The sequence below is a fragment of the Thalassophryne amazonica genome, chromosome 15 (genome assembly GCF_902500255.1).
Source record: "Thalassophryne amazonica chromosome 15, fThaAma1.1, whole genome shotgun sequence".
NCBI lineage: Eukaryota > Metazoa > Chordata > Actinopteri > Batrachoidiformes > Batrachoididae > Thalassophryne > Thalassophryne amazonica.
Window position 1 is genome coordinate 77852302 of NC_047117.1, and position 17074 is coordinate 77869375.

Genomic DNA, 17074 nt, shown 5'->3' on the forward strand with positions numbered 1-17074 from the left:
ATTGCAGTCATTTTTAGAAAGCAGTTCTGTTTTTGAAGAATTACAATCTGGGTCCAGGTCTCGTCATAGTACTGAGTCTGCTCTGCCAATGGTACATAAGGACAGTACTTTGTCTGTGGATGCCAAACGCCCTGTGTTACTAGACCTCACAATGGTCTTCGATACTGTGGACCACTCAATCCTCTTATCTCGCCTAAGCCAACATGTTTGCATCTGCATCACTGCACTTAAGTGGTTCTCTTCTTACCTGACTGACCCAAGATTTTCTGTTATGGTTGATGATATGTCCTCGTCTAGTGCTTCTCTCTCTCTTGCAGGGTACCACAAGGTTCGATTCTTGGCCCTACACTGTTCTCACTCTATATGCTACCACTCGATCAGTTATTACTAAGCATAATCTATCTTTCCATTGTTATGCAGATGATGTTCAAATTTATTCACCTGTGGGATCAACAAAGAGTGAAGCACAACAAATTGTAATGGATTACATTGCTGATATAAAACAGTAGTTATCAACAAACATCTTGTACTTAAATGAAGAAAAAAACTGAATGTGTTATGGTTTGGAATAGAGAAAAGGCTGGCTTTTGTGCAGTGCACTCTGATTTTAAAACTACTGTTAAGAATCCTGAGGTAACTTTTGACAGCAGACCCCCCCCCCCCCGCCCTTTTAAGCTTTTTTTCTTTATTTGCTTCTCATATGCCTGGAAAAGCTCTTCACCATCTAACCATGTCCTTTAGGTCCTTCAGACTTGTTTCAGTAATATTGTTCTTGGGAGCATGAGCATGACTAAAACCTTTCAGCTTCTGGGGGGCTCTGCCTCCCCCAGTCCCCTGCCTTTTTAAGCATTTCCTTATTTTTCCTTTCAGCTTCTGGAGGAGCTCTGCCCCCCATACTCTCCACCTTTTTAAGCATTTTTCTTTTTCTTTTCAGCTGACCCCCCAATTACATCCCTCTTAACCCCCTACCACTTTAAGCATTTTTTAAATGTAGATGTAAATTAATATTCAGAGTTTTCAGTTAGTTGACAGTAGGGCTGTACAATATGGCCAAATTATCGTATCTCAATATTGTCATATAAATTGTCATGTAAATGTCACTTATATACATGCTGTCTATATTCTTGAGCCGCTGATGTGGGTAGGGAGAGTTCCCATGAGATAAAAAAGCTTTTCAACCTACCATCCCTGGTTCTCAAGACCAGGCACCTAAGTGGCTCTACTCTCTTGTTTTTTTAAAGATATTTCGGTGTACCTTAGTAAACACTAGTAGAGTTCCACTTTAGATTTGGAATGTATAATAAGATATACCTTACTGAATTTTCATATCAATATGATATACGATATGACTATGATTTGACACAAAGTGCAGCAACAGTGAAAATTATCAGGCTGAGCGGAGGCGAGGCACAGACAAAGGCTGGTCACAAATGCAGGCTCACAAACAGGACGTACGCGTGTGAGTAAATAGGATGGTTTTTAAATTCAGGCAAGGGTTCGGTAACAGGAAGGCAGTCCGCGGAGCAAAAGTACCAGGCAGGGACAAGACAGAGGACGTGGTCAAAAACAAGCAGGGTCAGTACACGAGCAAACAGGGTTATCAGGGCTGAGGCAAAAAGCAGGATCCGGTACAGAGAGCAGAGTCAAAAACACAGCTTGGCATAAACAGAACAGAGACGAGGTGCTGGTAAGTGAATGAAATCAACAAACAAGCAGGGAGGAAGTGAACCGAAGCAGTTTAAATAAGAACAGGTGGTAATTGGATAACGAGGTGTACGTGGTAGAGGAAGGACCTGGAAGGGGGCGTGGTCAGGTGAATGTAAGAGGGGAAAAGAGATGCAAAAAAGGCAGTAACAAGTGGGCTAGAAGTTTTTGTGGTACACAGCACTAACTACTGGACAGGAGGAACCGAGCAGTCAATGTGACTCACTGATTTGAAAATGCAGCTCTTTCAACCAGATGTGTGGTACCGTGACATGTCAATCATCTGTGTCCAATCAGATTTCAGGAAAGTCCAGTGAACCCTGGCCTCTGCTCTAGCTCCACCCATGCCAGGACGTGTTTGCCATTTGAACATTTTCTGTTTCACTGTGACTGATAAATTGGCACTTCCTGTTTGAGTGTGAGCTTGCCACTGAGTTCCCGCGAGATTCTATGGGATCTCATCTGTCAATCCAGGAAGTGTTTGACATTGAACATTTCCTGTTTTACTGTAGATTTGAAAATTGGCACTTCCTGTTTAGGACGTCCTGGACCATGAGCGGGCTTCATGCCGCTGCACGACGCTTCACTCATATTATTTGTCTACTCATGTGTTTTGTAATTGCTCATAGTGTGTCTGTCCTTTTGTTTCTTCCTGTGCATCATCATTCAGCCTTCATGCATTCACCACATCAGCCCGTGTACACAGCCACCAAACATGGCGTCATTGGCTTCAGCAGAGCAATGGCGGTAAGACCGTTACACACATACACTTCTACACAGACCGAGCATGATAAAAGAGGGATGCTGCGAGGCAGGACACGAGAGTCTGGCCCACAGCAACATTTATAACCTACAGAACCCTATCACGCCATCGTTCCATCCAGTGATGGGCTAAGCTAACCCAAATGTTAGCTTAGATAACCGCCAATCTGCTAACTAAAATGTTAATTGTGACAAACCAGTAAAACCTTTTATGATTTGAATTTAGCTTTGGCTTTTTCAAGGGGTGGGTGGGGAGGGGGGCTCTAAATGATGAAAAACAAACCTAAAGAGCTTAAACTGGAGGTTTCTAAAAAGGCTTAGCATGCCAAGATGCTGGTCAAGATGTACATAAATTATTAAATGAACAAATTAAATTAAACAGCATTTTCCAGTAAACATAATTGTATTCACAATACAGAAAATATTCAAAAAATAAACATAAACTAGAGCACCACGCTCACAGAGCGCAAACTTCCACCAACACTAGATTCCACTTCCACAAAATTTTATCCTGGAAAAAAATTTCAAGGTAAAAGTCCTGTTAGAAGTGGCTTTTCATAAGTTAAATTAGATGTGATCAAAGTTCAGGAGTATGTATTTAGTTCATCCACTTTAATCAAAGTTTTTTGTGGTGTTGTCAGAGTTTTTATTTTTGTGTTTTGGTTGTTGTTGTTTTTTTGTTTTGTTTTTTCAGCTTTTTTGGTTTCTGAATTCTTTTTCAGATATTTTTCACAGAATATTAGTTATCTCTGCTATGCACAATTTGTCATTGTTTTTGGCTGATAACTGGAAGACTGACAAACAGGCATAAAATTGGAATGTCCATCCAATTTTGGTGGTGTAGGTAAATCCATAAAGAAAAATGAGAGTGACTGAGATATAATGCAAAATGTACACCAAATGGGCTTTTCAATATTAAATTCAAATGTCCACAAAATCCACAATGCAGATCAGATCTGGATCAAACTTTGTGAGGTGATAGTGAGCGCCACTCTACACCTCACTTTCAAATATGAGTGTGATTGGGGCACATTTGATTAAGATAGAATGTAAAATATACATTAAATGGGGTTTTAAATGTTAAATTTAAAGGGCCACAAAATTGGTAATCTGAATCAGATCCGGATCAAACTTTGTCAGTCGACAAAGGATACCATCCTACATAATGCTGTCAAATATGAAAGAAATTTGATATTTTTTGACAGAGATATGAATTTCTGAAAATTTGTTCAATGTTAAAGATAGGGATTTTTCCAATATTTTTCCTAACTATATTCTTTGACCTATGACCTTGAAAATTTAATCACGCCTTGCCTATCAGGATATGAATCTTCAGTAAAAAATTCATAATGATAAATTGTGGGCTCCAGCCTGTTCACAAACACACAAACAACCTGGCAAACAAACAAACAAGGGTGAAAACAGAACCGCCTCCAACTTCATTGGTGAAGGTTAAAAAAATACACATGGAAAATAATTTAAATAATCTCATTAAAGCATTTACTCTGGCTTGACCTCCTGCTCCTCCAAATAAACATTTTATTTATTTATTTTACATTTAAACATTGGTCCCCATAATGTTAGTTGCCTTAAATGTATTGGTTCTAAATTTACTGGAAGCTATTTAGGCTGATTATGGTTTTCATAGTTAGCTGAGAAGCTAATCCACTTACAAAAAAGTTAGCTTTGCTTATTATCCGCTAGCTGATTAGCTAAAGTGTGCCCACCACTGTTTGTATCCATGAAGAAGGCAACGTCCAACATTTTCAGAATTACAAGTCACCCTGGAACATCCAAATGAGCACTTTCCCTTTTTTTTTTTTTTTTTTTTGAAGGACGCGTCATCTCACGGTGACTACGGCGTTCGTATCAACGTGCTGTGCCCGGCCTTCGTCGACACGCCGCTGCTACACTCGGTGGAACAGGAGGAGAACATGGGCAACTTTGTCCGCTTCAAAGACGACTTCAAACGCAGTATGACCAAGTTTGGAGTTTTAAAGTGAGCTGACTCACACAAACACAACTTTTTTTCTGTCATTAGTGTCCTCAAGGATGCATTTAAAAAAAAAAAAAAAAACAGAAACGAATATTTACATGGCTTAGAACTGTTGAAACTGAAAACTGACAAGGGTTGAATGATTTCAAGAAAATATCCTGTCAGGTCAATAAGTATTTGGACAATAACACACACACACAAAAAAATGTAATTTTGCTCCTGCACATGCAGTATCGTATCTCGATTCACACTATTTATGCCAGAATTAAACAGTAACATAAAAGTTTAATAGTAAATTAAATTTCAGCTTCTCCCTTTTTTGCTCAGGGTTGCCACAGCAGATCCAGTACGGTGCACGTTTTACGCCAGAAGCCCTTCTTAACTCCATATTACATGGAGAATCACCACAAGGGGTCTTGAACCCAAAACCATCTGTTTTGAAACCAAGTGCATTAACCCAAAAGATTAACAATGAAAAAACCAAACTATTCTGAAAAATCATTTGTGATGACCAACAAGACTTCACAAACAATTTGATAGAATTTTTGTTTCATGTTGATGTAAATGATTAATAGATGAACAATTCTAAAAATCCGCAGGCCAAGCCAATGTATTTTAAGTGCAGACAATAATATACTGACTTTAATCTTGAAGTCGCTGCTATATTCCCACCATGGCTGTAATGCAGCGCGATCATTTATAGCACATTTTACAGTTGACACGCAAGACATGAGGGTGGAACGTGTCGGCAGAGGCTGATGACAGATGATTTCATTGTCACACAGACGCGTTGTCCACATACAACGCACAAGTGGTTTTCTCTTTTTGTGTGTGTGTGCGTGCATGCACATGCCTGCTATAAAGTCACACTGAATGAAAAAAATGTATGTCATTTTGTTATCTGTTGCTCACGCAATAACGTTGCAGTTTTTCCATCACTGCTTCGTATTGTAATTGTGAGCGTAATATCAGGACAGTATGTGGTTTACAGCTCAATTTATTTATGTAGCGCCAAATCACAAGTCACCCTAAGGCAGTTAACAGGGGTTTTTATTGCATTACAGCTGAATTCCTACTTATCACTGGAAACAAGGATAAATAATTTAAAATTAGGGTGGAAAGCTAGAGAGTGTATTTATTCAGGTTTTGTTGTTGGTTTTACCATTTTGATGTTGAGTGATCACCTACAAATTGAACTTTGAATGTGGTTTACAAATTGACACTTGATTACTTTAAGTAGGAAAGACCTGTTTATTTTTGTTGGAATGTTTGTACATTTAAAATGAGAATTTCTGTTGTACACATAAAAATATAACAGCAATAAAAAAAACTAAATTTTATAATTGTTTTTTAGAATAACGCCCCTGAAATTTTTGCACCATAATAAATATCTATTTTTCATTACATCACCATCAGTTGAAAGTCTGGTATTCCACTGTGATTCAGTAAATATAGTAAATTTATATACAGCCAAGTGGCTTATGCTGATGTATCTTGGGTTAAGGATGATGCTGCAAAAACGGAAAGTTGATAGGACTAATATTTTTGAATAAATTAGAGATATTACGTAACAACAATGAATAATGGATGTTGATAATTAAATTCTGGACTCACACGCCATTCCAGCAGGGGGCGGTAAATCATCTATATATTAAAGCGAAGTGGCCTCTGTGTACAGGTATGTGTGTGTGCATGTGTATAACTTCGATCATGGCTAAACTGGGGAGAGCCGACATTTGCTGTTTCGTATGCTTATGCGTTTTGGGTCAAGGATGAACACCGTGCAAACGAAATGTTGAGAGAACTAATATTTTTGGAGAAATGACAGATATTATGTAACAAGAGTGAACAATGGACATTGATAATTACATTCTGGACTCACATGCCATTCCAAATCATTATAGAAACATTGCATAATTTTTTACCACCCTTCAAAAATGTCAGTTACCTATTTTATAAACACTACCCAATCTAGAGCCCGTGGATCCCCACAGGCAATGCGCTAGTTACATTAAATTTCTCTTCAGTAGAACAATTATTTCTCATCTGTGATCTGTTATTTATGTGGTTCAAAGGTCAAAGGCATTTCTGGTTATTTTCAGAGGGAAAAAAAGTTTTGTTGGATCGAAAGAAACTTTGAGTGAGTGACGTTTCTGCTCAATATTTACTCTCTCACTGGAGTTGTTTTTGAGGTTATGGTGGTTACTAGGGATGTGAATCTTACAACAACTCACGATTCAATTTGATTCGGATTCTTGGGGTGACGATTCGAATCAGAATCGATTTTCAATTGAAAGAGCTCTGAGAAATAGTTATATTACTTAAAAAAATGTTTATGTTTAAGAAAATGCAGCTTTACAAGGTTAATCAAGTGATTCTAAAGATGTAAATTTACTTATCTGCTTTGCTCGTTCAGAGTTGGCTGGCAGTTTAGCGAAGCGCTGGTCAGTAGTCGGCAGATACCGCTGCTCCGCTTCTTTTAGCTCCAGGTAATGGCGTAGCATGTGGGCTTCCGGATTTGAAGTGTTTCCGAAGTACTTGACTTTCATTTTGCAGATTCTGCACACTGCATAAGTCATGTCAAGCTCCTTCTTACGCAGCAAATAATAAAATCCAAAATGCGCCCAAACATTTGCCTTCAGTAAAGACGGTGCTGGCTGAATTAGCTCTTCGTCCACCATGCTAAACTGCAGCTCACGAATGTTTGAAGCACGCCGGACCCTCCCCTCGCGGGGACGCTGTAGTATGGAGGCCATTGCCTGACAAACAGTACACGCAGCGAGTAAGCAATAAAATGTTTTAAAAAATGCTTTTTAAAAATCGATTCTTGGACATATTGGATCGATTCAGAATCTTAATGAATAAGAATCGCGATTTGGACGTGAATCGATTTTTTTCTGGCACCCCTAGTGGTTACCCTGGTAACATTTGAATTTCTTTGAATTCGGGTCTTGTATATACTTTGACACCAAGCAGGTGTGGTGGCCAGGTGGTTAGTTCATGGTTCAAACCACCACATTTCTCCATGTAATGTGGAGTTGCGTCAGGAAGGGCATCTAGTGTAAAACTTGTACCAGTTCAAGATGCAGATCCACATTGAATCTGCTGTGGCAACCCCGAGTGAAAATAAGAGAGCGGCTGACACCAAAATTAAGACAACCAGCACTGCCTCCGACATGGCATTTTGTAGCGGTTCCACCTCAGTGGCCCATTTGGCCGTGGTTTTTGGTTCTTTTGTATATTTTTGTGTTATCATCTATCTGTTTGTCCAGGATGTCTGTCTTGTAGGTTTTATGTTACATGTTCATCTCGTGCCTCCTGTATGTGTGTGGGTATGTCTCCCCTGGTCCATTGTATACACCTGTCTCCCCTTATCCTGTGTGTCGTGTTCATTGCCCTGGTTCCTCCTTTGTCTTGTGTTTGTGCGTGTCCTCCTCGGTGTTCTTTCCGCTGTGTATGTTTTTCAGCTGGGTTGGGATATGTGTCTGTCTGTGGTACCGGTGTCGCCAACCGAATGGTCCCCTCTAAAAAACTGGTCCACCCTGCCTTCACTGCACATGCGTCATTTTGGACGACAGCAGCGCATCTGAGTCTGACTCTCTGAGTCTGACTCTCTACACCCAAAGCGATCAAAGGGAATGTGATTATTAACCATCAGATGACAAAGTAAAACCTCTTAAATCATTCTAAAGTCAGTTCTAATCAGAAACAAGGCGGTAATCGGTGAGTCACTACTGACGCTCCGAAATGATGTAGGCGCCACAGCTCTGATCGCTTCCCCCGTCTTTTATGATGAATAATGCTGAATTCATGTGGAAATGATAGTTGTACAAAAGCTTCAGATATCTGTCACTGAGACAGATGATGACCGGAGTGCAGTTTTAAGTAGGAACGAGGTGATAATCAGTGAGTCAATGCCGACACTCTGAAAGGACGCATGTGCACTGAAGGCATTGCGGACCAATTTTTGCGGGGGAGCATTCGGTCGGCGACACCGGCTATATGTGTGCACGGTTTTATTCTTTGTTCCATGTCTTTGTTCTATTGCTATTCTGGTTTTGGTTCTGATCGCAGGTGGGTTCTGATAGTCTTTCACATTTTATCCCTGTGATGTTTCTTTCTTATTCTCTTATTCTGTGAGTTTGGTTGGTTATTGTTATGTTCTTCTCACATGTTGTTGTTCATATTATTTTTCTGTCACCAGTTTTTGTCTGTTTAGTTATTGTATCTCAGTGTGTTCTGTTTATTCACGTGCCTCCTTTTGTTCCGCCTCCGTGTTTGTTACACACCTGTTGTCACTTTTATCTTGGTTATTTAAGCCCTTCCTTGTTTAAGCACTTCCTTGTTTGTCCATGAATTGCTGGCTCATTGTGAATGTCACAGTTATGGTCTGCGCTTCGTCTGTCTTTGTCCTGGTTTGGTTCTCTCTTGTGTAACTGACTTGTCACCTGTGCACTTACTGAACATTTTTGTCAGAATAAATCATGTGGATTAGTATACTCCCCTGGTTTTCGCACTGCCTGTCTATTGGGTTCAACTCTGTTATTGTGACTAGGTGAATCAGTCAGTGATTGACAGATGTTTGTGCTCTGCCAGGCCAGCTTTGATAGCAGAGGGCATGTTGAGGCTGGTCATGGACAACAGTCTGAACGGAGCCGTGATGAAGATTACCTGCTCCAAAGGGATCCACTTCCACACCTACGAACCTATGTCTGCTTGAGCCTTGACACCCCGGACTCCAGTCTGCGGACAGGAAGGCGCCACACTTTATCACACGCCACCAGCTGGTTTATGACAATGCCTGCCTGCAGGTGGCACTGTCGTACTGTAAGACCCGTGTCAGATGGAGCAATGAGTTCCACTGGAAAAAAACTGAGGCACACACCTGAAGAATATGTAAATACAGGTTTAAAAAAAAAAAAAAAGAAAAGTTGCTTTGAATGATTATTGTAATTCTGATAACAGAAATGACTTTTTTCTGAAACTGACCAGATTTCTGGAAGTAGAACATAATGCTATTTATAATAAATGTTAATGTTTCACAGACAGAATGTGTTTGACTGCTAACAGGCCACATTAAAGAAAATGCTAACCACAGTTAGCAATATCCACTAACTTTTTGTAGCAGCCACAGTTAGCATCATCTGCTATCTTTTGCTGTCAATCAGGGATAGCACCATTTACTAATGTTTAGCATTGTCCACAGTTAGCATCAACTTCTGGCCCTTTGTTTTAACCAGGGGTAGCGTCATAGTTATCACTATTCACTAACTTTTAGTGTCAATCACAGTTCACATCATCCAAGTGCTTAGCATTATCCACTAACATTTAGGGTCAAACAGGATTGCGCCATATGTTAACTTTTAATGTCAACCACGGTTGCCAATATCCATGGCTAGCATAATTTGCAAAACTTTTGTGTCCCCCAGTTACCATCATATGCTAAATTTTTGTGTCAACAATAGTATAGTCATCCATGTGTCAAGCTAGGATTAGCATCAACTTGGGTTTGCATGCACTATACACCAGTTTTTAGTATCAAGTTAGTGCCAGCCAGGATTAGCGCAATAGGCTAACTCTTATTGTCAATCATGGTTAGTGTCAGCCACAGTTAGTATCATCCACTAACTTTTAATATCGGCAGTGGTTAGCATTATCCATTAACGATTAGCATTAGTGTTAATCGCCCCAAGTGTGTTGTGAAAGTGTTGGAACACGGACCCACAACAGGGGGTGCAATGAACGGACAATGGAGAAAGTAAATAACAAGTTTTACTGTCGTGAAAGTGCACAACCAATACAACAATTGACAATTTGGGTTTACACCGAATTCTACTGGTGTCGTGTGGGCAGGCTCGAAGGTAGGAGACGTCCGTCCAAGTCGAGCCGGAACCACCCAGATTTCCCCTGCCACCGAACCCTGGAAATACTGGAACCGCCAAGTCCCGAATTCCCAGGTGGCCACTGCCTCCGCTCGTCGGATCCGGTACTGCTGGCAAGAGAACAAACACACAGGTGTGGATGCGGCTGCACCCAGTACACAGAGAGGGAAGAAGCTGACTCCACCTCACGTCAATACTGCAGAAAGGTGAGTACTTATCTTTAGTAGTCAGCTGTTCTGCAAACTCAGAGAGACAATATAATGTAGCAGAGAATCGTTACCTCTAACGTAAGGCGATATCTCGGCACTGAGGTGGAGACGCCGTCCTCCTGATATACCTCTGTGCTGAGTGGAACAGCTGTGTCTGGTGATGGGTGACAGCTGTCACCCAGGCTACTCCCATAAGGCGGCAGCGCCCTCTGGTGCCTGGAGCCCGCACTCCAGGCAGGGCGCCCTCTGGTGGTGGTGGGCCAGCAGTACCTCCTCTTCAGCGGCCCACACAACAGGACCCCCCCCTCAACGGGCGCCTCCTGGCGCACGACCGGGGCTTGTCCGGATGGCGACGGTAGAAGTCGGCCAGGGGGGCCGGGTCCAGGATGAAGCCCTTCTTCACCCAGGAGCGCTCCTCGGGTCCGTACCCCTCCCAGTCCACCAGATACTGAAAACCCCGGCCCATCCGACGGACATCAAGGAGCCGGCGGACAGTCCAAGCCGGTGCTCCGTCGATGATCCGGGCAGGAGGCGGCGCCGGACCCGGGGTGCAGAGGGGTGAGGTGTGAAGAGGCTTGATCCGGGAAACATGAAAAACTGGATGGATCCGCAGTGAGGCCGAAAGCTGGAGCCTCACTGCGGCGGGGTTGATGACCTTGAGGATCTTATAAGGTCCGATGTACCGTTCTTGGAGTTTCGGTGAGTCAACCTGTAGAGGAATGCCCTTGTTGGACAACCAGACCTCCTGCCCAGGACGATACTTGGGGGCCGGGGCTCGCCGCCGGTCTGCATGTTTCTTCGCCCTCGTCCGGGCCTGCAACAAGGCAGAGCGGGCGGCCCGCCACACCCGACGGCACTTCCGTAGGTGGGCCTGGACCGAGGGCACACCGACCTCTCCCTCAACCACCGGAAACAAGGGGGGCTGATACCCCAAGCACACCTCAAACGGGGAGAGGCCGGTGGCTGATGACACTTGGCTGTTGTGGGCGTACTCGATCCAGGCCAGGTGGGTACTCCAGGCCGTCGGGTGCGCGGCTGTCACACAGCGAAGTGTCTGCTCCAGTTCCTGATTCGCCCGCTCTGCCTGCCCGTTGGTCTGGGGGTGGTACCCAGACGAGAGGCTGACCGTGGCCCCCAGTTCCCGGCAGAAGCTCCTCCAGACATGTGAGGTGAACTGGGGACCGCGATCGGAGACGATGTCTGATGGTATGCCATGCAGACGGACGACGTGGTGGACCAGGAGGTCCGCTGTCTCCTGGGCCGTTGGGAGCTTCGGGAGGGCCACGAAGTGGGCCGCCTTGGAGAAACGGTCCACTATCGTGAAGACGACGATTGTTTCCCTGGGATGGCGGGAGACCCGTGACGAAGTCCAGACCGATGTGGGGACCAGGGGCGATGAGGCACGGGCAGTGGCTGTAGCTGCCCTGAGGTCTTTCTGTGGTCGGCCTTGCCCCTGGCGCAGGTGGTACAGGCCTGGACGTAGTCCCGGACGTCGGCCTCCAGGGATGCCACCAGAAGCGTTGCCGGACGACTGTCACGGTCCCTCGCACCCCTGGGTGACAGGAGAGCTTAGAACCGTGACAGAAGTCCAGGACTGCAGCCCTAGCCTCTGGTGGGACGTATAGTCTGTTCTTGGTCCGTTTCCGGGGTCCGGGACACGGGTCAGGGCCTCCCGGACGGTCTTCTCCACGTCCCAGGTGAGGGCGGCCACGATAGCGGACTCCGGGATGATGGGATCCGGGGGATCCGACGGTTCCGTTTTGACTTCGTCTTCGTGCACCCGGGACAATGCAATCCGACCTCTGATTCTTGGTCCCGGGACGGTAGGTAATCCGGAAGTCAAAACGGCCAAAGAACAGTGACCAGCGGGCTTGCCTGGGGTTCAGCCGCTTGGCGGTCCTGATATACTCCAGGTTCCGATGGTCAGTGAAAACTGTGAATGGCACGGCTGTTCCCTCCAACAGATGTCTCCACTCTTCGAGGGCCTCTTTCACAGCAAGGAGTTCCCGATTGCCGACGTCATAGTTCCGTTCAGCGGGGGTCAACCTGCGAGAAAAATAGGCACACGGGTGAAGGACCTTATCGGTCTTCCCGCTCTGGGAGAGCACCGCTCCTATCCCTGAGTCCGAGGCATCCACTTCAACCACTAACTGGCGGCTAGGATCGGGCTGCACCAGAACTGGTGCAGACGAGAAGCGCCGTTTCAACTCCTTGAACGCGGCTTCGCACCGATCCGACCAGGTGAAGGGGACTTTTGGTGAGGTCAGGGCTGTCAGGGGGCTAACTACCTGACTATAGCCCTTAATGAACCTCCTATAGAAATTAGCAAAACCGAGGAACTGTTGCAGCTTCCTACGGCTTGTAGGTTGGGGCCAATCTCTCACCGCCGCAACCTTGGCCGGATCAGGGGCGACGGAGTTAGAGGAGATGATAAACCCCAAGAAGGACAAAGAAGTGCGGTGGAATTCACACTTCTCGCCCTTCACAAACAGGCGGTTCTCCCAACAACCGCTGCAGAACCTGACGGACATGCCGGACATGAGTCTCAGGATCCGGGGAAAAGATGAGTATATCGTCCAGATACACGAAGATGAACCGGTGCAGGAAGTCCCGCAGGACATCATTTACCAACGCTTGGAAGGTCGCGGGAGCATTAGTGAGACCGAACGGCATGACCAGGTACTCAAAATGGCCCAACGGGTGTTAAATGCCGTCTTCCATTCGTCTCCCTTCCGGATCCGAACCAAATGATATGCATTCCTAAGATAAGTTTGGTGAAGATTTTGGCTCCATGCAAGGGGGTGAACACTCGAATCCAACAGGGGCAACGGGTATCGATTGCGAACCGTGATTTTGTTCAACCCCCTATAATCAATGCATGGACGAAGCCCGCCATCCTTTTTACCACAAAAAGAACCAGCATCCATCGGAGAGGTGGAATTCCGGATCAACCCGGCAGCTAATGAGTCCCGGATGTAGGTCTCCATTGATTCACGCTCCGGCCGTGAGAGGTTGTACAGCCTACTGGACGGGAACTCGCTGCCTGGAACCAATCAATGGCACAATCATACGGGCGGTCGGGAGGAAGCGTGAGAGCCCGATCCTTGCTGAACACGTCAGCGAGGTCATGGTACTCCGCCGGCACCGCTTCAGATTGGGCGGGACTCGGACCTCCTCCTAGCTTGGGAGCCGGGAGGAACCGAGGAACCTAGACACTCCCGATGGCAGGTTTCGCTCCACTGAACCACTACCCCGGACCGCCAATCGATCCGGGGATTGTGCTTTAGCATCCATGGAAACCCCAAAACCACACGGGAGGTGGCCTGAGTCACAAAGAACTCAATCACCTCCCGGTGGTTACCTGACACCACCAGAGTTACTGGAGGTGTCTTATGCGTGATTGGTGGGAGTAGGGAGCCATCTAGTGCCCGAACCTGCACAGGCGAGGTAAGAGCCACCAGAGGGAGCCCTATCTCCCTGGCCCATCTACTGTCAAGCAGATTCCCCTCAGAGCCCGTGTCCACCAGTGCTGGGGCCTTCAGGGTTGAATCCTCATACAGGATCGTGACTGGGAGTCGTGTGGCAATGTGGGTGTGTCCCACGTGAATGTTTTGGCCCACCCCTGGCCCAGTCTCTAGGGGCGGGCGTTTGGCGTTTGACCGCTCGGGGCAGTCTCTCACATGGTGCTCTATTGAACCACAAACAAGACACGCTCCGTGGGTCCATCTCCTCTGTGCATCTGGTGCCCTAAATGTTGCCCTACTCGTGTCCCTAGCTTCGTCAGTAGGGGGAGCTGTGACCCCACGGAGCGCAGGGGCTGTGGAGCGTGGGGAAGGCGGAGCTCGATCGGAACCGGAAGGGAGAGGGGCGACGTGTGCCTGGCCACGCCCTTCGCCTCGTTCCCGACGGCGTTCTTCTAACCGGTTGTCGAGTCGTATGACCAGATCGATGAGCCCGTCTAAATCCCGCGGTTCGTCCTTCGCCACCAGGTGCTCTTTTAGGACCAATGACAGTCCGTTTACAAAGGCGGCGCGGAGGGCAGTGCTATTCCAGCCGGATCTCGCCGCCGCGATGCGGAAGGCGACTGCATAGGCAGCTGCGCTCCGACGCCCCTGTCTCATTGACAGTAGCGCGGTTGAAGCGGACTCTCCTCTGTTGGGATGGTCGAACACCGTTCTGAGCTCCCGTACAAACCCAACGTATGTATGAAGGAGCCGTGAGTTCTGCTCCCAGAGCGCTGTAGCCCAAGCGCGTGCCTCCCCGCGAAGCAGATTTATTACATAAGCTACTTTGCTAGCATCAGTCGCGTACATCACGGGACGCTGTGCAAAGACGAGCGAACACTGCATCAGAAAATCCGCGCACGTCTCCGCACAGCCTCCGTACGGTTCTGGGGGGCTTATGTATGCTTCTGGGGACGGAGGAAGGGACCGTTGAACGACCAGTGGAACGTCACTTTCACGCGCAGGGTCCTCGGGAGGGAGAGCCGCAGCGGCGCCCGAAGGGCGCGCCTCCACTTGTGCGGCGAGAGCCTCCACCCTGCGGTTTAGGAGAATGTGCTGCTCGGTCATTAAATCGATCCGAGAGGTGAAAGCGGTGAGGATCCGCTGCAACTCACCGATTACCCCTCCCGAAGCCGCCGACGCGCCTTGGTCTTCCATTGGCCGTTCAACAGCCGGTTGACGCCCCTCGGGGTCCATGACGGTGGCCGAGATATCCTGTTGTGAAAGTGTTGGAACACGGACCCACAACAGGGGGCGCAATGAACGGACAATGGAGAAAGTAAATAACAAGTTTTACTGTCGTGAAAGTGCACAACCAATACAACAATTGACAATTTGGGTTTACACCGAATTCCACTGGTGTCGTGTGGGCAGGCTCGAAGGTAGGAGACGTCCGTCCAAGTCGAGCCGGAACCACCCAGATTTCCCCTGCCACCGAACCCTGGAAATACTGGAACCGCCAAGTCCCGAATTCCCAGGTGGCCACTGCCTCCGCTCGTCGGATCCGGTACTGCTGGCAAGAGAACAAACACACAGGTGTGGATGCGGCTGCACCCAGTACACAGAGAGGGAAGAAGCTGACTCCACCTCACGTCAATACTGCAGAAAGGTGAGTACTTATCTTTTAGTAGTCAGCTGTTCTGCAAAACTCAGAGAGACAATATAATGTAGCAGAGAATCGTTACCTCTAACGTAAGGCGATATCTCGGCACTGAGGTGGAGACGCCGTCCTCCTGATATACCTCTGTGCTGAGTGGAACAGCTGTGTCTGGTGATGGGTGACAGCTGTCACCCAGGCTACTCCCATAAGGCGGCAGCGCCTCTGGTGCCTGGAGCCCGCACTCCAGGCAGGGCGCCCTCTGGTGGTGATGGGCCAGCAGTAACCTCCTCTTCAGCGGCCCACACAACAAAGTGTGACTGTAAATGCTATCTGTGTGAGTGCATATGCTAATGTGAATTGATGTACGTCTTTAAAACACCCCATCAGTAGTCATAGACAAAGCTCATTAATCTTAAAAAAAAAAAAAAAAAATTGAAAAAGAAAGTGATAAAAGAAAAATAACTGTCTGTATGGTTTTGTTGCCATAACTCTATCTACAGGTCTAACCAGGACTGTTTAAGAATGTCACATTTTCCTACGGCCAATGACATCTTACCAATCAAACAGATTATTTGTTGATAAAACGTCACTTTCGTCTGTGCATTCAGCAGGTCAGGGGTCATCTGGGGCATTAGAAATCTGTCTATATCAATATGATATTTTGTTTTAATGTAATCAGTACATGTGGAGGTATTTTAGTCATGACTTAAAGCTTTATATATTCCATCTCTAATCTTCCCTGTTAGGACAGATTTGATGCAGTTTGGCTGAGTAAAGCTGATACTTGCAGGAACCTTTAGCATCTAATAATGCAATATGCAATATGGCTTTTCCCTGTCATTAAAACAGCTAATCTGTTAATAATGGATGGATGAGCATTTCTAACGCAGTATCAACTCAAACTGCTAAACAAATATTCTACTCCCCTAAAGAAAAATGGCCAAAACAGGACTCGCAAGAGAAGACTCAGGTCGCATTGTACTTTTTTCTCCAATATGAAGTCCAGTAATTTTGGCTAATATTGGACCCATACTCATCCAGAATGACAGACATGTCCCTAGTGTTTACAATACCCTAACTGATACCAGTGTGTGTGTGTTGACCCTAGAGATTTTAAATAAGTGGTGGCCTTGGTGGTGACCCAGAAGGCTTCGGAAATGAATCTAATAAACCAGACACTTCAACACCACCTGTTCCCAGTTTTTATCATGTATGTGATAATATTCTTTACAGCAATCCCAGACATGTCCAGCAGGTGGCAGACAGCTAAATGGTATTTAGATAAACTAAATAAATTTGATTTTTTTTTTTCTTCTATTGATTTAAAAACCCTATACACTTACTTTGGAAACATGCAGGATGATGCACAGATGGAATCACTGCATTTTTAACAAGCCTAGGGTATGGTGGGGACCAAA

General features: G+C 45.9%; 1 protein-coding gene across 1 annotated transcript in view; it reads left to right on the forward strand.

Annotated features, from left to right (window-relative positions):
• LOC117526070 (15-hydroxyprostaglandin dehydrogenase [NAD(+)]-like) overlaps nt 1-9441 on the forward strand; it is a 33606-nt gene extending 24165 nt beyond the window's left edge. Inside the window, 3 exon segments of the mRNA XM_034188081.1 lie at nt 2375-2451; nt 4302-4465; nt 9059-9441. Coding sequence (XP_034043972.1) covers nt 2375-2451; nt 4302-4465; nt 9059-9182 — 365 coding nt within the window. The 3' untranslated portion in view covers nt 9183-9441.
• Nucleotides 9442-17074: the final 7633 nt, after the last annotated feature.